Raw genomic sequence first — 23,607 nt, 5'->3', positions numbered from 1 at the left:
AAACATGATTACCTCCTTCCATGCCATTTCAGGCTATAGGAAGAAACACTATTTTTATTATTAAACATTACACATCTCTTTTCCTCCGAGGGGAAGAAGAATTATTTAAAGGCCTATTAAGCAAACATTTATTCACACAATTGAAAGCTTTGTGCGCTACCATTGCATCTGGAGAGGTGATCACCCCCTGTACTGGATGCTTATGAGGCCACAGCTCAATTTCTGTGTCCAGTTTTGGGCCTCTTACTTCAAAAAAAGATACTGAGGTGCTCTGTCCAGCTCCAGAGCAGAGTTGGGGAAGAATCTAGAGAAAAGTCCTGTGAGGAGTGGCTGAGGAAGCTGGGAGTGTTTAACCTGGAGAAAGAGAAAATCAGAGGGGGTCTTATTGCTCTCCACAACTCCCTGACAGAAGATTGTAGCAAGAGTCAGTCTCTCTAAGTAACGAGTGACAGGACAAGAGGAAATGGCCTCAGATTGCATCAGGGGAGCTTTACATTGTATATTAGGAAAAATTTCTTCACTAAAAGAGTTGCTGAGCATTAGAAAAGGCTGCCCAGGAAAGTGGTGGAATCACCATTCCTTGAGGTATTTAAGACATACAGAACATGGCACATAGTAGTGGATTTGGCAGTGCTGGGTTAACAGTTGTACTCAATAATCTTAGCAGTCTTTTACAATTGAAAAAATTCTATATTCTACAAGAAATCTCCTCTAGTTTTTAGACCATGCTGAACTTTTGATGATGTATGTACAACCTGGACTAAAAAATTTAAAACTAGCATCAGTTTGGTAAAAAATTAAACAGGTTGCTTCTGGAAAGCAGCAGAAAGGGCTATGGGAAGACAAGTGGCTTAATTCTGAGACGAAGTTCAGTGAGCCAGAAGTAGATTGCTTTCACAACAAAGCAGGAAGGTTTCCTGCACAAACAAAGCAGGAAGATTTCAATTTCTTTAATGAACAGGGCTTTCCATCTGGGAACTGATGGCTGTGAAATACCTCCAGAGGGATCAGCTGGGAGCAGAAAACAAGCCTACTGTCAATGCACTGTGGACAGGGAAAACAAGAAGAATTTTAGGGATGATACATACCATTCATCTAAAACAATGGTTCTGGTTGGGCCACAGTGCATGCATAGAGTTAAATATGCACTCAGATGGTTTAGTGAGCTGAGACCTCTCTCCAGAAATACTCCTTGGTCTTCAAGTGGACATGACCTAGTGACAGTCACACAGTTCTTAAGCTGAAGGCATTTGCTCTGAAAATCATCAGCTTTAAATATCTGCTATGACCCTAGATTCTTTCGTTACTCTTCAAATGGAAAAACAGCAACATACAATTTCATACACACGGTCATTCAGGAAAACCAATGGAAAAGCTGAAAAAGTATTTCATTATATTGTTAGTTGACATTTCCCTTAAATCTTTCCATTTATAACGCATCATAATTTTACATGATGTTCAACCTCAGACAAACTTCCTCTTTTCTTAGCTTAGATTGGGAAGTGAAGGAAGTTAAGCTTTATTCCTTTACAAAACCACGCAAACCTTCAGGTGAGAAGTGCCATAAACCAGCCAACCTCTGCTTCAGAGTACTGTTTATCATCCTGATTACAGGTACCTAAGAAAATTCAAATTACTCTTATTTCTCTTGTATTTGCACAATTACAGAAAGTAAAACATTTTCCAAAAATGATTCAATATCAGTGATGCTCTGGTAGGACCCAGACAAGTTTCAGTATTCAGAAGACTGAGTGAAGGTCCAGCACTTCCAGGTGCCCAGCTCTGTAACCTTGGACATCTGGCTGAGAGTTCTGCATTGCTAAGCCACTTTGCACTCAGGGAGTTCCTGGACCTGCATTTCTTTTGAAGATTTATGAAATACTTTATTGCAAACTGAAAAATAAAATCCCGCATAATGTCAAAGATTTTCCTTTGCATAACTGCACAGAACTGGCTGCAAGCGCTTAAAAAAGTTATATGCATATAACTAAGTTCATTATCATTTATATCTCTGGAATTTTTGTATAATAGAAACCAAGTAATTTCATCAAATAAAAACGCTAAAATATTCATCATTTCTAGCTCAGTCAGAACAGATTTTTTTTACAAAGATGCACAAGCACTATGGGCTTCAGGAGAGATGCTTAGCCAATGTCTGCATGAGAGGGTTACTTCAGAATAAAGGAAAGTGTGGATTTAAAATGCTATAGCTATTCTTGAATAATACCCCAGAGGAGTGCTCCTGTTATAATAAAAAAGATTTTTCAGAGTTTTGTTTAATTCATTTCCCAGCTGAATTAAACTAAATCAGACAAAGGTATTCTTTCCGCCAGCATATGAGTGTCAACAACAGTCATTATCCCAGAACAGCACAGGTACTTAACTTCCACTGGTCAGCAAGTGTTATTTTTCCAATAACACAAAACAGGAAGAGGGAGCCTGAACAAAATATGTGCCATGACAGTGGCAAAGAATGGCGGGCAAGACACCTGGTGTGGGAAGGAAAAGGTACTGATGACCCCCAGTCAGATCCCAGTGCTTCTCAGCCTTGCAACCCACACTCTGCTCCAGCTCAGCACCACTAAGCCACTGTTCCCATCTCCCACCAGCAGTGCACATCCACACTCTGAGCTGCCGCAGATCAAAGCCTCTCTGTGCTCCCTGAACTCGGCAAGGAACTGCAGGTTCCACTATCTATCGCTTCTGTACACAGAGCTGTTGCTTCCAGTAATTTGAAGCTGAACTGTGAAGTATTTGCTGTACACTGTAACTTGCTGCATACTTGAATAAACAGCAGTGGGAAAATTTTCAAGGACTAGTGTATGTAAATAAAATGTAGATGGATGCATAGATGACTGCACAAGCAAACAAAGGAGAGCCTGTTCTGCTCATAAGCCAAATGCTATTCTTGAATATGCAATTGTACCTCCTATGTGTGTGATTCCATTTGCATCTGCAGATGTCTTGCACGTGCAGACACGTTATGACAGTGCCCCAAATAGTTTCAGGGAAAATGCAAAGATGTATACGAGCAGCAAGAGACTGGCTACAGGCAGAGGCACAGCCTGACCCTGCCTACTTAGACAGAATGCTTGCTCCTGTTGCCCCAAATATCAAACTTAGTATTGTGAGGCCTGGAGAAATATGAAGACCTACTGTTCCAGACATCATTTTAATTTGCCATAAAGCCAGCATCAATCAGTATATTTCCAGGAGCATCTCCAAATTCCACCAGTGTGAGACTCCCATGGAAGCCAAGTTCAGGATTTACTTTCAATATGAGCTTAATTTGTACTGAAGGCATCAATCTGCAAAATAGGGACTTAAACTGAGAAGTACTCTTATGAATGTTTGAGAATAGATCAGTCTCTGGATACAACCAAACCTCTACTACTGAAAATAAAGCTGATAATGCATTGCTGCCGAATGCTGTTGCTGGTTGATGTGAGAAGTATCTGTGGTTTTAGCAATGATGCATCCCACAGGAGAGTCTGTACAGGAGCCAAGGGGAGGACAGGCATGAGACAGAACCACTCATAGAGCCAAGTAAGAAATCTTTATGGAGGAAGATTGAAATACACTCACTAGCAGAAATCTCCGTGCTGCTGTTAAGTAGTCTGTGGGTACAGGGCCTTTTACATCAAAGTGCCTGCAAGCCAGGTACAGGTCACCCAAAATAGTTTTCCATAACTCCATCACAGCTACAACAACAATGCAGTCATTTTTTAATATTTACCTTAAACTTAACAGTGTAGTAGCTATCTGTTTCATAATTTTGGCTAGGAAGCCAAAAGCAAAAAAAAAAAACTGGACTGGCAAACCACATCTCCTAAGCAAAGGGGAGAAGAGTGTTATCAGAGAAAATAATTAAATAACAAAACACTTAACAAAATTAACTGTGGTTGCACCATCGCAATGGAAAACATCTCTGCATATGCAATACAGTCAGCTTGCAAACTCTGAAACTAAAATAACAAATGAAGCACCTGAAAGAGGATACAGGATGTTGCTGTGCTAAAATACTTGTAAAGAAATTCACAGAGGAAGAGGATAAATCTCACTCTGCATTGCTTTGAATTACTTGCACTTTTGTGGTGGCTTGGAGACCCATTAAGCCCCATTTTGCAAGGTGCTGTTCAAACAACCACAGCTTGCCCCTAAGACAAGGTCTGCACACCTCAGAAGTGAAGAATAAGAAAACAACAGGCCAGAGTTAGCTAAAGTAAAGAGGTGAGAGGTATTCGCATAACAATAAAAAAATCTTGCTAATATTTTTGTCAACATCACAATAGAGCTGTACAGTACCATACAACTACCTTCAATATTTCACTGTTTCTCTTCGAAGCGTCATGCATTAGCTCCTGTCAGAATCAGGAGTGGTCTGAGGCTCTGAGTCAGCACAACACACAAATGTGAATCTGACTTTAAACGTGTGCTTACATCCTTATGAGTTGTTTGCATTAAAGAGAACATAGACATGAGGAAGGCAAAAAGCTTGATCAATCTGTCAGAATAACTTCAGATCAGAGGATCAAGGACATGTAAGTAGCTCACAACACCCTGTGCCACCACTGTTGTAGTCCTTGTTTCCACAGTCCTTCCACTCCCATAATTTTATAATCCTTTTGCTGGTTTACATCTCTGACTGGCTTGGCCCCACGGTGCCACGCTAGGCACAGCACTACACATTTAGGGTTGTTTCCAGAGTATACACCTGTCTCCTGGGGCATGCTCACCTTTTGAAGAAGTAGCAAGGAGATTTATCCTCCAGCAGGCCCATCCTGCAGTGACCCTTTTATAGGTGGAAGCTTTAATTTTAATTGTGCATCTTTCAAGAACATAAACCCTAATCTTAACAGAAAATGAAAAAAGCCAGCCAAGGAGAGGGAATGTATTTTTGCATCCTGATTCAAAGCAACAGACCTCATCTGCAGTGGTCAGGTTCATGGTGGCATGGGGCTAGAACCTAGAAAATAAGCTCAGTTGGAGATAACAGTAGGAGATCATTCCCATAGACTGTCTCCTTACAGCACATCAGGAAATACAAAGGCTACGCAAAGTTCAGCGTCATCCATCAGAACAGGGAAGGTTAGAAAAGACTCAGGCACCACATATGCATCAAGCACACTCCAGCACAGGAGCCACCTGTAAAGCCAAACCAGCTCAGCCAGGAAACTATTAGGACAGTATCATTGACTACTAGTTCACTAAAGCTGCAGTCTAGCATCCCCCATGGCCTGAGCACCACCCCACTTTTACCAGTAGTTTATTGTTCTCTTTACTGCTCCAGGTGTCCAAAAGACACAAAACAAACAATCACACATAGCACTATGGTGAAAATTCCATTATAGCTTTTCACTAAAAAGACTAGTGTGTGTACTGTTTCCATGTGCAGCCACAATTTATTCTATTTATTTATCATACTATTCTTCAAAGCAGGGCAGAACATGCTTTGAAGGGAGTCCAGAGTTCTCTCCCAAAGATTCCGCTGTTGCCATGAGCTTGTTACAGACAGCAACTTGCACACAAGAGTGTCATGGGAGGGAAGAGGCTACTGAGGCATAAACGGGTGGCTGTAACCATTAACAGCTTTTCCTTAGCAAGGCCATAAGGGAATCCATGCTACCTCAGCAACAGTGTTCCCATACGAACAGCCTTTCTCTTCAAGAGAACACCAAGCACTTGCACTGGAGGCATGGACATTTTTCTCTTCTAGGACCAAGATCTCACAAAAAAACCCCAACATAAGCATCATGAAAGAATATTCTAAAAGACATCCTCATAAGCATCCAATTAGCAGTGTCTACAGATCTCATTAATAACAACTGTAACACAGGATTTCATTCCATAGGCATTTACCCAGTGTTCTAGAGAGGGAAAGTCAGATTCATGGAAGAAACACATGTAGCACAGAAGAAATTGTAGAAACACCACTTTAAAAACTTCAACAAGATCATCCTAAAACTCAGGGGTAATACCACACCAAACCAAGGCATTCATGCACCTATTCCCCTCTTCAAAGAGTGTTCAGGGGAAGTGTTTAGGATCACAGATATCATTCAGAAATTCACCTCACTGCACTTCCTTCCCATCCTAGTGAAATGCTCTCTCCCCAACAGGCTAGGAGGTGAGGGAGGAGTTGGGAGTCTCCTCAGGCCCCCCATCAGGAGCAGGCAGGGATTTCTCTTTGCTTCTAAGTACATCCCCATTCAAAAACACCCTTCGCCAGAAAATCACTGCAACGTTACTACTACCAGAAGCATAAAGTACAGAGAGCTCTTACAGTGAGGCCAACCCTAGAGTTGTGTGGGGCCATTGGCACTCTGGGGAAGGTTACCCCCATATTGGCCAGGTAGTAACAGAAGGCACACTTGGGGGTTCCAGGTGGGATGAGAAATACAGGGGTCCTCTACAAAGAAAAATGACCTGAGTGGGATGCAGGTGGGATGGGGAACAATAAGGAGGGTCATGTGTGAGGTAGGAACCTCTGTGAGGACAAAGGACGCACGTGGGGGTTCTGTGTGGGTGGGGGCTCCAGGCGGGGTTAAGCACAGGGTGGGGTGGGGGCCAGGCCTCGGGCAGAGGGGGGCCGGGCTGGGAATCCAGCGGGTGGGGATGCTGGGGGCGGAGAGGACCCGGGCGTGGGGGATGCCGAATTAACGGGGACTCGGTCCCGGGAATGCGCGGCGGGGTCAGCACCGCGGACAGCGCCCGGCCCATCGCGGCCACCTGTGCGCGGCGCCGGCGAGGCGGAGGCGCCGGGGAGGACGGCGAGGAAACGGGGCCAGCCCGGGCCGAGCGGCGCCCGGGCGGGGAGGCGAAGGCGGCGGGGACAAGGACGCGCGCTCCCCACCTGGGCTGTGGCTGGATCTCAGGCGCCTTCCACAGAGACACTGCAGCATATGCGAGCCTTTCTCCAGGAGAAGCCCGAGAATCCTCATGGATTTCACTTTGTGGCGCCCTCCCGCTCCTCGGAAAACGGACCGGCCCCGGAGCGGCCGGCTCTCAGCGGCGGGGCGCCGGGCCCCCTCGCCGCCAAACTTCCCGGCCCATCGCCGCGGCCCCGCCGCGCCCGGGGGAGGGAGGGGGGCCCGGCCGCCACTTCTCGGGACTTGTCCGCCGGCGGAGGGCCGGCCGTGCCGGGAAGCGGGGCGGGCTGGCTGGAAGGACGTCAAGCCCTAGAAACACGCGCGGCCGGCTCCCAGCCCTGCCCCCTGCCGGCACAGCCCCCGCCGGGCCGGGCAGCGCCGCCGGCAGCCCCCCGCCGCTGGGGTCGGCCGCTCCGCTCCGCTCCGCTCCGCTCCTCCGGCGGAGGCTCTGCCGCTTTCCCTCCGCCACCGGGGGCCCGGGCCCGCCGCGCTCAAGTTCTGCCAGTCCCGGCGGGAGAGGGAGGAAGGGAGGGAGGGAGGAGACAGCTCCGCCGCCCGCCCCACCAGCGCCGGGGCCGCCGGGCAGGGTCGGTGCCCGCGGGCGCCCCAGCCACAGAAGGCACCACGTGCGGGGGCACCGAGCGCGGCCCTCCCGGGGCTCGGAACCACGAGACCGGCAACGTGGCCGGCAAGAAGAGACACCTCTGGTCCAAAATCACCGGTGGGTGCGAGTGCCCAGACAGGGGTGCTCCTTTATGAACACGCTGTAAACGAGGGAGCCTCCGTCTTTCCACCTACCCCAAGGCACCAGCCTCCTGCCAAGGGCGCTCCATTGAAACTCATGGTACCTTCTTTTTTACCCATTTTAAAACTATCACTGTTACAGCACTGCAGACTCAACTCTCAGTGTTGGCGCTGCACAGAGAAAGGTAGGGCACATATTTCACATGCAGGGATGGTTAGGGCGAGATGCTCTTCTTAGAACTGTCTCCAATTCGTGAAATTACACAAAACCCAAAACACAAGGCTGGAAAGCACAGGAGCACAGAAAAACTCCTTCGACAAAACAGTACCATCATATACAAAAGCTGTTCAAAAGAACTCTTTCACCTGGGTAAACTCTAATAGTGCATTAAAAAGCAGCTCCCTCTGGGACAAATAGGAACCCAGCACAAGGGTGAATTTCTAACTGAATTAGCTTGTGCTCAAGCAGGGTTATCTACTCACACACCACCTTTCAAAGCCTTCTCTGCTTTTGTTTCTTTTGGAAGAAGTAACCAGGTGTCTCTGACCAGGTCATGAGATGGACATTTTTCCGGAGACTGACTGCACTCTAGGATGTAACAGGCTTCTGGCCAGCACTTCAGTGGGATGCAAGAGTGCGGATACAGAGTTAGATGTTAACATCTAGATCAGAGTACTAAGGCACATAAACCAGGCATAACAAAAGAAATGCTGTTTAGGTGTAAGAATCTATCAAGCATGTGTGGCAAAACTAATATTTTTGAGAGCATCTGGAGTCTTTCATGCCCTCAATAAATACTCCACAGTTTCAGTTTTACTCTTAAATAGAAAAGGGAAAAAAAAAACCCCAAAAACAGTTAAAATGCTAAATGTTTCATGAAATGGTAGCTCTTATTTTCCAGTCAACTCTACTTCATATACTGAAAAGCAGCACTTATCTAGAAGCAAAACCAGTAGAGTACAGTTCAAGACTGTTAAAAAGATGGAAGATATTACTAACATCGCTGGGATTCACGCTAAACTCTTTTTGTTGTCTGCTGTGACTTGGGCTGCAAAATCATCACTCTGTCTTAATTTAGAAGCTATTTTAGACAGGACCTTGCACATGCACCATGTCATAGTTAAAAAGGCTAAATGAAACTGCCCTTCTCCATGCACCCAGTTACCAAGGATCATTGCTCCATGGCACTCCTCAGCAATCCCTGCTCCACAGCCTTCATGAAAGACTACGGTGCCATGTCAGGGCAGATACCAAACTGAGACTGCAGCTGTTACCTCTCCCCTTCACCCAGAGTTGTCCTTCAGTTCTCTGCTACACCTGATCAGAGAGCAAGCCTGTAGCCCTGCTGGAACAAGGCCAGAAGGAGTTTGCACAGTGAAGCCCTAAAACAGAACTGGTGGTTCTCCAGTACTTCAGTAATAGCACAAAAAATAATAGTCCTCTTTCTGCAAATGCAGCAGCATGTTTGAGATGAGAACAATTCTGGATGTGGCCAATCAAGGACAGTACAGTGAGATCCAAAGTCAAGGTGCCCTCCTTGCTTAGCAGCCGACATGGAGCTGTAAATGAGGGGCTCTTATTTAGAGATGCCAGGACTGAAGTGCAGCACTAGGTATGAGAGAAGGGTTGCACTCAGATGTTATACACATCAAGCTGGCATGGGAATGGGCAGATTTATCCCATGAACATGCAAGGACAAGTATTTTGGACACGATACAGATGCTTGTAAGAATAAAATGTGAAAATGCAACAGGTAGCTGAATTTTGAGATCTCTGTTCATTAAACTAACACAGCTGTTCCTGGAAAATCTACTCAACCCATAAAACCACTAATAAAATATTCCCCATTTCTTTGGGGAGTTTTCATCACCTTGAAGCAAGTCTGATAATCCAGCCTTTGTGGGGCACACTCTAAGGGGTCAGTTCCTGGCTCACATTAAAGGAGGGCAGACTCAAATCAGTGAAGAGAATGAAAATTACCTGCCATTTCCAAGGAAGGGCCTGCAACAAGCACGTGTTCTTTCAAACTGAGTAGGTTTAAGTAAGTTTAGACAGCAAAATGGAAGCATAAAAATGGTAAAGGAAGAACTGTGATGCATATGACTCAACTGTTTACATGCCACAAAATACTCAGTAATGTCATGTACCCAATTAGGTAAATCTTAGCCCAGTAAACAAAGCTTAAAGAATTTGAAAAGATAAATGAAGCTGACATAAATTGAGACATTGCTAGATGTGTTAACTCATTTTAATCTGAAAACAAGGTAAACCAAAATAAAATTTATTTCAGTGCAGAGGGACAGCATGTACCCAAACAATACTTCAGTGGGACACAGTGGTGCATATATCTCACTATGGCTCCATTGATGAGCTCACACTGCTAAATAATAATGCAAATAACATCTCCAAAGTTACCGTGAAAATGCTATAGATATTTAAATTTTCAGCCACTTGGTAGAACACAGGTATTAGAAATGATAGTGTGCTTGAATAAAAGCAGGGACTGCATTTGCTGGAACACAAAGAAAGATGTGAAAGCCTCATTGAGGTCAGAAGACATTTACAGGGAACACAGTGTCATGCATGTTTCTCCCTTATTAAATTAAAATGCCATTGGCCTTCTGAAGCACTGAACAGAAACGAGAATATGTTTAGGATTATAGAATTTAAATTAATACCTTCTACTAAAAAGAGGAATGTACTGCGCTCTGATCAGAGAAAAATAAGGTGATTTAACCGACAAGGCTCTTTTCTAGGTATTAAAATAGCATAATATGTATGAGTTCACCAGTTACAAAAGCCAAAAAGAAAGAAAATCTACAAAAAGCTCAAGAAGACACTAGCCAGGAAAGGTAATTCCCTTGTGTTCATACAAAGGCAGTAATAATCTTTCAATGTGCTGGGTCTATGCTGTTCTGTTTTCACCCACAGACTGGTAGTTCTTTGAACACTGTGATGGGTACACAGACAAACAGCTTGTGCAGGTGTGTTATTTCTGGTTGGTTGGTTTGGGTTTTTTTGCAAGTCTCTGCCCTTGTATTTTCTGGCCAAACACAGGCGGATATGATGAGAAAGGGCCCATTAACCTTAAGAGCCTTGTCCGAGCTGGTGCTGATGCAGAACTTGGACCTTGTCCCTCTCTCTGTAAATTTACAAAACTCCTTGCACTTCGTGCTCATTTCTTGAAGCTCACTCCATGGGTCCATATGTGATCAGTGACTGTATATTCTTCATTGGTGGCAGAGACCACTCCACAACACCTCTCCTTGCAAGCGCTATTTGAGCAAAATCTACTGGCCAAAACCTACCCTACTAGTCCTTTTCAGTGCAAGCCACTGTCACCATTGTGCTCTCTGGGTATTTCTGCTTATCCTTTTCCCCTTCTTTATGAAGCAGAGCACTGCTGACAAGGAAGGATGGTGGGGTCTGCTTCAGGGACATACCAGCCATGTACAGCTCCACCAAAGCACAGCACAATCAGTGGGAACTGCAGCACAAAGTTGAAGGGTTTGCTGAAGGTCACACAATAAATTTGTGGACAAGTAGGGAATCATCTGTCAGTCCTCATTCTGGTGATTTAATGAGAGGATTAGCCTCTTCCTGATCAGTATAAAATTGCACTCATTATAAGGCAAAGATTCTGCTGCAAACTCTACCATGGATAAAGCATTCTGAGAGCAAATAGAAGGTGAGACAGAAAAAAAAATGACAGAGCTTGATTTTGTACATCAGACAGGAAAGATTAATCTCTTAGTTGCTTTTCTGAAACAGTGAACAGAAACCACTGGCTCCAGATCCTGCTGAAAAGACTGACTTGGTAAAATCTCAGCCCCTCTGAGCTCACCAAAGTAGGTTCCAGAGCAAAAGAAAAGATGTCCTATAGCCTTGATCATTTAATAGGTTTATCCTCAGACACATAAAAAGCTTATAGTAATGAGCACTCAGGAGCTGAATTTCTTGACGTTAAGAAGAAATCTAATATTACATGTAAAGAAGACTTTGTGTATCAAATGTCTCCAGTCTGAATTAGAGAGAAGTGGTTCTGAATATTTTTCAGTACAGTGAAACTTCCTCAGAACCTGAACTTCTAAGGCATCTCCAAAAATTTTGGCAGTAGTTTGAGGAGCTCAGAGCAGATACTCTGGAAAAAGAGGCAGACAGACACTGTTTCTTCCACCCACTTCCACTGCCCAGCAGATGCCCTCATCTACAGAACGTCTCACAATGTGTTTAGGAACCCTTGATGGATTTCTCCCCAACAAATTTTTGTACTCATTTTTGGAAACCAGTAATACCATTGGCCTTCTCACTATCTTTTGGCAAGGAGTTCTACGGCTAATTATGTGGCAGGAAAAAGCTTTTATTAGTAAAAAACTTCTTCTTGATAGCTCCATTTAATGCTCACCTTAACTTATAAGGCGAGCATTTTAAGATTATATTGTGAAATGCTAATTTTATGTTCTCCACAACAGTCATGGTTTTATTACACCTCTGTCATACTTCCTTCCTCTATTGTTTCATTTCTGAAGGCACCTGAAAATGCCTAATATGTTCCATCATTCCCCGGGCAGCAGCTACTCTTCACACTCCACTGACCCTGTCGCTGTTTCCTGTGCCTTTCTAGTTCTATCACATCTTTTCTGAGACAGGATAACTAGAGCTGCACACAGTACTCAAGTTGTGAGTGCTCCAGGGATTTCTAGCACAGCAGGATGATAGCTTCTATTTGCTTTCTGTACCTTTTCCAATAATTTCTGCTTGCATCTGCTGAGCTAGCACTTCCAGAGAGATTCACACTTTCTCTGTGATCATTTTCCAGTGAGGAAATGGACGCCAGTAGCTCCTTTTACCCTGAGTGACCATAATTTATATATATATAAAATATATGCCCATCCCTCATATATTTGGGTTTCATCAATGGGTGCATTACCCTGCACTCCTCCCCAGTTCATACTGTTGTTAGTTCAGCAGATGTTCCTTCTACAGCTCTTTTGTGTCTGCTTCTGTTTCTCTTACTCCAAAGATTTTGTCTTTTCTTCATCCCCTCACTCCTCAAGATCATTCAGGAGCATGTCCAGGACTGCACAGTTCAGTCCCTCTTCACTGGCAATTTCCCCACTGGTGAGACCTGCCTTTTTTTCTTTAAGGGAAACACCCAGTGAGGAAGCATCTTAGAAATCCAGACTTCTGCCTCACCTTTACCCAGTTGCTCAGGGAACATTAAGGAACAAGAGCCATGCAGCCCCTTACCCAGATGACCAAACCTGACTGCCAGCCCCCCACAGGATGGCTGCTGTGATTTTTTTGCAGATGTAGTTCATGGCAATCCTCCAAACGTTGCCACGTTTGCCCTTTGAACCTGAGTGCTGCAGAAACACTTTCTAGGTGCACCTCTTGGTGGGTTCAAGTCTCCTGCCAGCTGTGGTTGCTGTTTTACATCTGCAGCCCTTCCAAGGGAAAACACACTGGAAGGCAGAAGGTCTCCCCTGCCTGCCGATCCCTCCAGGCTCAGAGGTTATGAGAGTGGAAAGCAGGTTAAAGGGCTGTAATGCAGTCAGCATGGGGAAGATCTGACCCACAGGACTCCAGTAATTGAGGTTATTAACCCAAGGTAGGTAATGATGGCTTTGCCTGAGGCATGACCCAAGTTTTGAGGGCAGCAGATCACAACTGAGCCAGGGTTTGGAGGTGGGCAGCAAGCCAGCCTGCTGGCCAACAGAGCTCCTGGGCTCTGCCCACCAACAGCCCCTTGGCTCCTCTGCTTTCAGAGGAGGCAGCCACCAAGGCAAAGCCAGAGATGGAATAGGTGCAGCTTCTAAGTCCAGGATGTGCTCTTGGCTTTCCCCCCAGTTCCCTGCGTGGAACATGAACAACTGGCAGGCTACTCTCCTCATCTAGGAGTGCAAACAATCCATCCACCTCACAGGGAAAAGTTGTCAGGCTGAATAAAGGGGACTTTCTGAGGGTAAAAGTACAATAGACCAACCATGCAAGAAGCCATCTCCCCTTCCCCTCCAGCAAACTCACTCCTAATGTTCCAGAGGGTATCTGAGGTTGGGAGCAGCATCTGTGGAAACACGAGCCTCCCCATCTGCCTACTTCCAGTGACACTTACACAGCCTTTTACTGTTGTCTAGACCTGAAGTGTATTTATTCTGGCATGCTAATACAACACATGTGGCACAGCCTCATCAAGACAAGCAAGTACTTGCCTAACTGCCTGCCTTGGGAATGATGGTACAAGAAATGCTTTCTGCTCCAATTCACAGCTGCTCCAATGACAGAAGAGCCACTATCCGGACACCACAGTTCAGACCCTCACTCATTAAGTGGCCACCATGGCTGGAGAGTGCACAGGGACATATCTGAAACAGATTGCTCTGGAAAGACCACTGTTCTGGAACATGCAATTCCCAGTCCCTGCAGTGTAGTACAGCTAAGGTTCTTTACCAGACCTACTCACAGACTTGTCCCTGCTGGTTCTGAAAGGAAGAAAATTACAAAAGCGAGGTATTAAATAATAATATTACAGTGCAGTTATGAAGGGTCTATGTAGGTAAAGGAAAATTAATGTTTCACGAGATTTGAAATTGGGATTTACAAGACCTTTATAAGAGCCACCCTTGAAATCCTGGGTTGTTAGGACAGGACTTCCTACTGGGTACATTTTTTTTCCTGGTGTAAAGGTAACTTAAGCTAACAAGACTTTTTGTCTGGAAAATTTCCTTTTCTGACACTCATGTAGAGTAGTCCTCACCAGAATGCAAGACAGCTAAAAAAAAAATCTGTCTCTTTCTCAGAGCACACTATTACTTTGTGGCAGTAGTAAAAAAAAAAAAAAAAAAAAAAAAAAGGCAAAAAAAAAAAAAAAAAAGCTTTTTTTTTAAAATTACGTTTTTCTAAAGTATCTCAACTTTGCTGAAGTATTTTGGCAATATTATGAAAATAAAATTGCAAGGAAAGGCTTTGGCCTTATCAAAACATTTGTGTAAGATTCTCAAACAAAGTCAGACAACTGAGGAATACCAGGAGTGTTTGGCTCACAGTGGTGTGAGCAGAGAAGACCTTGACTCATTCCCCATTAGGCCACGAGTCCCCACTGCTCTGCGGCCCCCTGTACATGGATATAGACTGGCTTCATGGGATAGAGAAGACTTTTCACTGTTCATAGTTTCAGGACAAATGGTGAAGGCAGTTGACAGGACAAGGGTCAGACCCTGCCAGCTACAAGGCAGAACCACTTTCTCCACCCTCTGCTGTAACAGAAAACCCAAATCTGAGTAACATATTTTAGGTTCCTTTTCTGCATTTGACTCACGGTCCAGCATCTTTAAAGGTTTCTATTGTTGGCTTTTCTCTGCAGCCGTTAGAACCAGGAAATCTAAATATGCCAAGTTACCGTTCTTACATAATGGCTCAGGGATTTAAGAAAGGCCCCAAATCTCCTAAAAGTTAGCAACACCAGTTTGCAATAACCACACCAATGACAGGTAACATGGCTGGCTCCCAGGGACAAGAATCACTGCTGACGTGTGACATACTCAGTAATGGCCTTACTCTGCTTTTGCTGAAAACACAGCAACGCAAGCCCACAGGCAGCTCACAGTGATTATCAGCCCCTGGAGAACTCTGCTCCCCTATAAGAAAGTAAAAATCCCACTTTCCTCAGCAGCTGAAGATATTTCACTTAAGATGGAATAAAAATTCTAGCAAATCCTACTCTAAAACATGCCTAATCTGGCAAATTAGGGACAAATAAGAATGGTTCAAGTCAAAGATGAAGACACTATTATGTGAATATTGCTGTGGAGCACAGCAAGAAAGGGGAAATCACAAAAGATGGATGACCAATGGGAGGAATTTCGAAAGAGGAGTAAATACAGGAGGAAAATGCTTCTGTGTGTGAGCAGATAAATCAGCCAGGCATTTCTTTAGCAGGCTTTACCAGAGGCCTTGAAGGTCAAGCACTGCAATGATTGTCTACTTCTCACAAGCAAAGTTCAAAACCTAGACCACACACACACAGCACACGTGATGGACCTGGCACAGCACAACATGCAGCTCAGCACGAGCTAAAGCTGTAACTGCAGCCACAGAATGGACTGAGCAAGGGTTAGAGGAGAGAGGGCTGGGTGCAGAGGATCTTCCAATAATGTTATAGAGCTGGGGCCAGATTCTGACCTGCTGTAACTGATACTGCTCCAGGGGGTCTGAATTCAGTCCATACATTTCAGGCACTGATTTTTTTTTTTTTTTTTTTTTTAATATTTTTTTTCTAACAGGGACTTTAGGGATGCAAAGCTGAGATTATAAAGCTGAGCTGCTGCTCCATCAGCATGTGCTAAGCTATTTATGAGTCACTAAAACACACCTTTTCTAATTCTCACCTTAGCTTGTGAATGGCATGTGGCCAGGATGCCTTTTCCAGCTACTTGAGAAAAGTCTCCACAGCGTGCTGTGTGCCAGGCTATTGGCAGAGCCACTGCACTGGCTCTGCTACAGGACATGTTTGACCTCCAGCCAGACCTGCATTAGCCCTCTGCCTGTTTACACTGGGACAGTCACAGACATTATCTAAACAAGTGTCACCCAATGGCAGCAACAAATTTTAGGAATTTCCCTCAAATGAGGAAGCCTCTGCAGAATCAAAAAACACAGCTGCAGGCTTGAGTCGTCCCAAGTCCCCAGTGCTGCCTTAACCCCACACAGCATTTCTGTCCCTGCACAAATGATCCTACCAGGTACAGGGGCCTCACAAGTGAGTGGAACCACAGCCATCACTTTCCATCCCCAAAAAAGCTGCATCCTGCAACTCAGCAGTGAAACAGTAGTTACAATGGGGAAAAAATGTCCAATTAAAGAACAGCTGCTCTGAGCCAGTTCTCATGTGTCATGCATCCACATCCTCAGACCACTGACAAATTATTTCCTTGCAGCTGGCATTTGCTTAAACCCCCAACAGAGAGGCAACCTCAACTATGCAGCATTCAGGTTCACAAAAACCCTCCTTAGATGTTACATCCCAGCAGTGAGGATTCCCTTTGCTCTATCTAGATATCTTGAAGGCCAGCCCCACATTCAAATCCCTACACTCAGAGGCTTGACTTATTTTTTTTCCCACCACTCTGGTTCCTTGACTGTAATCCTGATCCCAAGGGGGATTTTCCATCTCCCACTCCCCTCCTCAGCCAGCTGCTGTGCACAGATTTAGCAGGATGACTCAGAACCAGGGAATGACAGCTCAACGTTTTCCTGCTACAGAGCAATCACTGCCTATCTCCAGAAGGTCCTTGGGTCAGGACTGGGGCTTCTGTGCAAGGGAAAGGAAAGCAATGGTTGCTTTCTGAGGAAAAAAAAAAAAAAGACCCACTCTGTGGGACCTCCTGCTGTTTGCCGCTGTCACAGCCTCAACTTGTACTTGCTTGAGTCTCCCAGGTGCAGCTTGTTGTAAAATACAAGTTTAGCTATTTGCTTTTCATGGTAGCATAGCCTCGGAGCTCCTGAGGTCAGTGCCAGGCACTCTGTGAGGCATCACACAACACTGGAAGTTGTGAGGAATGGGAAGACAGGTTCCCAAGGGGGTGTCTTTTCCTTTTCCCTGCTCAGTTGCAGCAAGTGTTGCAGCCACATTGTCTATATTTCATTCCTCAGTGCACAATGTCAAGCTATACTGAAGCCACAAGGAATCCAGCAGCACTGAGCAGTGCACAAAAGCACTCTGGCTCGGCCCTGCAGAGCTGTGTGGCACAGAGTGCAGCTTTGCAGGAAGGAGAGTCTGACACCAAGAATGCTCCCCGTTTTCATATGCTACACTCCCAGAGCTGCAGCGATAGCAAGTGAGAGCGAAACAGGGCAGAGACTCTTGCTCCTCACCCTCGTCCCTCAGTCACTACCCTGGGTACAGCAGGAGCTGTCAGGCAAGGCCACAGATGTCCAAGGTGGTTACCGTCAACAGCCAACGACACGAAGGCAAGCAGGCGGAAGCAGAAGGATCTGTCTCAGGCTGATGCTCTCAGAGGACAGATGGTCAAAGATAACTTCTGAAAGAGTGCATAAGTGGGACTCCTGGGTCTCCACACAGCTGCAGTAACTCAGCTGCCTTTCCCCAGACCTGAGGCATCACTAAATCTGGTAGCTGGGGAGAAGAGCTTTGCTCTTTGCCCATGAATGTGCACTGGACACAGCGTGGCCATGAGGCAGGCTGGCCATCCAGAGGAGCAGGCATCACCCACAGGGAGACCCAGAAATCCCTCCAGGTGCTTGGCCGTCTCCACACTCGCCACCCTGCCCCGTGGCAGAGCTCCCCTGGGCTCGGGCAGGGCACCTGAGCTATCTCTTTGCCCATTTATCCAGACCAGAAGTGGGGACAGCTCTCAATGAGCACAGAACACCTGGCAGCCCCAGTCTCCAGGTAAAGCATGCAGTGCTTTTGATGGGATAGAACAGACAACAGCTTTACTTGTACACCACTGGGGCAAGTGTCTGGTAATGGGCCTACATTAACACAAGTAAATTAACAATCAGGTACAACCTCGGAGCTGACATCTGCTCCAGCCTATGCGATAGTCTGAGCAGCTAAAACTGGAACAGAGCAATTCCTGGGGAGCAACTCATAGGGGAAAGCCTGTGCTGGTCTGTCAGGGGTGCAGGCAGCAGTGCTTGGATAATCTCATTTTAAAGTATTGTTCTGCTCTTCCACAGCTTGCTTTACCAGTTAGGTATTCACCCTGTAGAAACTGTGGGGACATGTCACTGGTACCCCATAGGTTTTTTCCCCACAGAGCCACTCTCACCAAGGAAGGTTTCATGGAAGATGCCCGCTGAGGCCAATTATCATTTTTCTTGGGGGTGTTTATACCAACTAGGATTGATGGAAATGGGCACTTGGCCATCCTGCCACACAGCAGCTGTGTTTGCACTGCACTTCACTGAACACCCTGCTATTTACATCTGACATTCCAACTTTTCAAACTTCCTTGTATTCCATGTTACAAGTTTCATATTTCCTCACTATCTCTTTGTACATTCTGTTAAGATCCTAATGTCCCTGTTAAGATTTTACATGCCAGAAAAATCCTGCTGAAAAGAGAGCTCAAATAAGCCCAGGGTCACAGTAGTTAACACAGACACGAAATGCTGTGTGTAGACCAGTATGAGGCTCTTAACACATCACAAGGCATTACAGAAGACAGAGCACCTGCCATCCACTTTCCTAAGGGCAGTACCATTGAACACTCTTTCATATTCTCATTGCTGTCAGGATTTTCCTACCCCACAACTGCTCTTGAAAAATAGGAAAGAGTCCTGGTGGCTGGGACCAAGCAAAAGTATAAGGATGCTGTTTCTGCATGTGGTGCAGTACAGCAGTTTTTCTGTGTGGGGGACCAATTGGTCAGCATGCCTCCCCAGTCTTTCTTGGAAAAGGGAGAATAGGTTTATTCTGAAGGCTTTGGCTGATCCTTTTTCCTTACACAAAAACTGTATCCACAGTCTAAGCATCACAAGGGTTTATAGAAGCTTTCCTCTTTGGTGGTGTAGAGTTTAGCAGCAGACTTTCTGCATACTTAAGGGTTATAAATGATATTAGCTGTTTTTAAGTCTACAGGCAATATTTTCCCATAGTTTAATGGTTGTTCTGAGATGGGTCCTTGACTGCTGGCAGCAGTAGGGGTCACTGTAGCGTGTGTTAAGTGGGAGAATTCAACTAAAAATAAAAATCTAAGGGAAAAAACCCAACAAGCTGAAGCATCTTGTGACAACTCACCCCAGAAGCCCTGTCAATCTGCCAGGACTGCATTACCCAGGAGTTGTGAGTGAAGCGAAACTATCCACCATCTAATGCTCAAGAGCTCTTTAACCCACTCCATCTTCAGCTGCTTTCCGTTGCTGGCTGCTTTTAACCTAGTTTTCAACCTCCAGAACTCTTATTTCTGGCTTCAGCTTTCATTAGCAGAGATATACTCCCCATTCAATTCCTTCCAGAGATGTAGGCTACATCCCCAAAGTGCCTTTTTGGGAAAGTTGTCTGATGCACTTGCAGCCAGAGGGTGCAGTGCCCTGGAAAACAGGGAGGAATGTAGCCTCCAAAGTGCATTTTTCCCCTCAGTACTAAGAAGCCAAACCCCACTGGTGAATTTCATAGATGGGATTGTTCTTTCCTAACCAGTTTTGTTTCCTTGCCCATTTTGTTTCTAAAACTGATGGGAAAGACTGTTTTTTAAGGATTTGGAGGGCTCTTCTCCCTTTTCTCTTTCCTTATCCTTTTTGGGTGGTAGATGATTCTTTTCTTCTTTCCCTTCTTTCTCACACCTCCATTATTGATGCCCTCTTATACAGGCAGCTGGGGAAGAAATAGCTTTCAGGAAGTCCCAGTGATCACAGATATGCCCTCATCCTCAGCTTGCAAAGTGCTTTCTTGCTGAACTACCAGAAATACTGATTTCCTGAAATACTCATGATTTCCTGCAAGAAAATCATCTCCTGTCACTACACAGACAGGCTGTATAAGGGGGACTGCACCAGTCTGGGGTCCCCTCTGCAGAGGTGCTCACACACATACCTTGTGACCTCCCTTACTGCTTGACTTTGAGGCTGTCAGTCTGCATCTTGTCTTCCCCCAGAACTAGCTGTGGTCTGACAAGATCAAGATGGACATTGAAAATAAAAGTGATTTTAAAATGTAAACCACTTCAGCTGAAGCCTTCTCGGTTTCACACTCCGTGCCATCCCCTTAGTCTTCCTGGGAAGAGGGTACAGGGCTTACAAAGTCTGGGGCTTTTCACAAGTGTCCACACTCTTTTATTGTGAAGTGAGAGGTTTCCTTAAGAGGGAGGGGTGTAAACAGTCTCCTGTCCCAAAGCCTTGCAACCATGTCAGCAAAGCACCACACTTGGCTACTGAGGTCTGCTGGGAGGCTGGATTTACCAGCTCAGACACCCTGGCTGTGTAATTATGCAGCCTGCAGTCTTGAAGCAGACTGAGTCCAGCCAGCCCAAAACACAGCCCAAACAAGTTTGCATCTGGCTGCAAGAGATCTTGTAAGACATACCCATGACTACTGGCATCAGCTCAAAACACTTCTTTGGTTTAGAAAGCATCAGTGCCAGAAGATAGATTGGGTATGCTGAACATCAACAGCAGAGCTGTTCCCACAACAGCTGTGTACGTTAACAAATCCTTACAGTCCGCCTTGGCAGAGACGCTGAGGTTGGCACTTCTGTCCCCACTTCACAGGCAGGGATATTGCAGCAGGACTGGAATGAGCAGCTCCCAGAGCCTCATACAAGCAGCCCACAAGGCCATGGAAGGAGCTGAATTACGAGTGGCTTTGCACTGAGGATTCTTGGTGCCATGTGCTGGGCTCAGTGCCCTGCCAAGAAGCGGCAGGATTGAAACATAAAGCCTGTCCCACACCTCCACACAGACTGACTTCCTACCATCTCCTGTGGGGTTACCAGTGGCTTTAAAAACAGCACGTTTTGCTTGATGGAAGTCCAGCCACAGAAAAAGTTTGGTCATCTGCTGTCACAGCATATTCTGTGGTTGAAGTAACCCAAATCTACTGCATCCCTTTCTTTCCTCTGTCTGAACCACAAAAAGCAGTTTTCCTTTAAGATGGCCTTATAGCTGGGCTTACTGCCTGCCAGGCTTGTGGTCATACTCTCTCTCAGGGCTTTTGTAGGCTAATCCAGTACAAAAGGCACTGGCTGCTCTCCACTCCAAACCTCTGCCAAGTTGTGAGATAGATGGAGCTGCTTCTAAAACGTATCATAAATTGGAAGAGCGTAAGAAGCTAACAACAATTGTGCTGAATGTAGCAGCCTACATCCCAAAGGACCTCAGCACAGCTGATTTACAAAGAAACGCACTCAAAACAACAAATGTTTTTGTAATTCAAGAAATTTCTCGTAAAACTCAACCTCTGCAAGACTTCTGCAGTAAGATCTCATTTGAAAGCCTGCGCAAATCGTCCCTAAGTGTTTGTTTTAAGTATGTAAACACTAGAAATACCCAGTGCAGACAAGCACTAGGGAAAAGTACACAGGCTCCCTACATATGCCCTTGTATTGTTTTTTTTCACGTGCCTTCTGGGTGATGGGTTTGTGATTTCACATCCCACCCCACGCCTACCCAGTCAATAACATTAACAACTTTACACTTCTTACAACCAAGGTACCTCTCAGAGCTCCACCTGGTTGGCAACTCTATCAAGACCATGAGTCCTACACAGGACAGAGTTCTGGCAACACATGGCTTGCCAAATGCACAAAGCAGCAAAAAAACCCTAAAACTGGAAGCTGAAACTAAACAAAGCAAAGTTCAGAAGTATTTAACGCTGAAGGTGATAAAGCACTGGAACAATTTAACAAGGTGAACCTTCCATCACTGTAAAGTTTTAAAGCAAGAGGGGATGTTTTCTTCATTCAGTGCTGCACTTCAAGCAGGAGCCAACTGAGGGCAGTCCTGTGACTTGCACTCCACAGGAGGTCAGATTGAAAAGATCACAAGAGCCACTTTGACCCCATAACCCAGGAATTAATACCTGGGAGGAGTTTCTTGTAAAATCTATCAAACCGCTGCTCTTTAAATCCCTACCAAGAGCTTCTCTGCTATGAAGCCACGATGGAAAGCCAATTAAAGAACAGGGAAAGCAGAAAAGGGAAAAAACAAGAAGCTACTGACTGATGAAGGCACAGTGAAGAATGATAGAGGTTTGAACATTGCCCCTGCACCAGGCTGAGCAGGACCTGTTCTGGCCTCCTGGAGATCAGGGAGGTTGGCTGTTACTGATTTCGCTGGAACTCGTGTCCTCTGCAGGTAAGTAGAGGACAGGCATTTGCATTCTGCAAGACTAGGAAACCCATGTCACTCCCAAACACTGAACAGCCCCACTACACAGACAACCGAGGTACAAAGCTATTATTCTTTCATTTGAACATCCCAACCAAGCTATTTTTGTGATTATAACTGCAGACCAAAAGAAAGTGCATACAAACAACAGGGAAAAAAACCCCAACCCAACCCAGAAATCCAACATAAAAAACAAAAGCACAGAACTGCTGTTTCATTATTATTGTACTGCTGCCTTAAAATCAGAGAAAATATAAACCTCCATCAGCAGATCTGGGTGCCTCAATGCAGCTCAAAAAGTTTGCCGGGGACTGTATAAGGAATGGAAACTAGACTGCACAGGTCCTCAGGAAGCCACCAGAGGGTAGCAAAGCATTTTAGAGAGCAGCTGACAGAAGCCCAGGCAAAGCGGCAGTGATCTGTACCTGCATCTCCCTCCTCACTTTCTGCTTGCTATTTTAGTTATTCAGGAAAATTACATTTTTATTCATCCCTATCCTTTCCATTTTCAAAATGCTGCCTTTCTTTCTTCGCAGATGAGAAGGAAAATTTATATTTCAGTTATTCCTACCCTTCTCCTTGAAAGAAGCTTGTTTCTCCCTTATTCTCTTCATAGTGTCTGCATCCCTCCCTAGCCAACTCTCCCCTGCAGTAGTGGGCAGCAAGCCGTGTCCTGTGGGGATGGTCTATGGTTCAGCAGTGGGGTACCACGCTGTGGGGAGGTAAGAGGAGGAGAAGAGGGGTCAGGAGGGCAAATAGCTATTTCCAGCAGTTTCAGGAAACTGGTTACACCAGTAGCTCCCCACATTTGGAGTCTGCATTACCCCAACATCCTTGCTAGTACAATGCTCAGATAACACTGAATTGTTGATGGCCAGTCCCGAGGTTTTGATTGTTTCAAAGCTGTTAAAAGAATAGGAGAGGAAGAGACATAATATTTTTGTAATGCTTTCCTTGCCTCTCCAAAAGCCCCCATTCTCCTCTCTGCCGATTCCCACTCCACTCACACGGAAACCCCTCAGCTCCACAAGCACCTCAAGAAGCCAGTAAACCAACCTCATCCTGATCCCCCTCATGCCCTCTGCTGAGTATAAGAGTAGGAAGACTTCCAATAACTTATTATTATATTCTTATTTTAAGGTT

The 23,607-nt window shown here is 45.4% G+C and overlaps 1 protein-coding gene across 2 annotated transcripts in view; it reads right to left on the bottom strand.

The window, feature by feature from the left end:
- Nucleotides 1-23,607, bottom strand: part of FGF12 (fibroblast growth factor 12) — a 218,325-nt gene that overhangs the window by 131,239 nt on the left and 63,479 nt on the right. Inside the window, exon 1 of one of the 2 annotated variants that reach the window (XM_066193338.1) lies at nucleotides 6,854-6,949. The exons of the other annotated variant lie outside the window; for it this stretch is intronic. Within the exon in view, the coding sequence (XP_066049435.1) occupies nucleotides 6,854-6,941 (88 nt within the window). The 5' untranslated portion in view covers nucleotides 6,942-6,949. Of the gene's footprint in view, nucleotides 1-6,853; nucleotides 6,950-23,607 lie in introns of those variants that run through there. 2 annotated transcript variants of the gene reach the window in all.

Source organism: Chamaea fasciata, unplaced genomic scaffold (assembly GCF_029207755.1).
Source record: "Chamaea fasciata isolate MVZ Bird 193981 ecotype frontalis unplaced genomic scaffold, bChaFas1.0.hap1 SCAF_11, whole genome shotgun sequence".
NCBI classification, from domain to species: Eukaryota; Metazoa; Chordata; class Aves; order Passeriformes; family Sylviidae; genus Chamaea; species Chamaea fasciata.
This window is presented reverse-complemented; position numbering and strand designations above follow the sequence as displayed.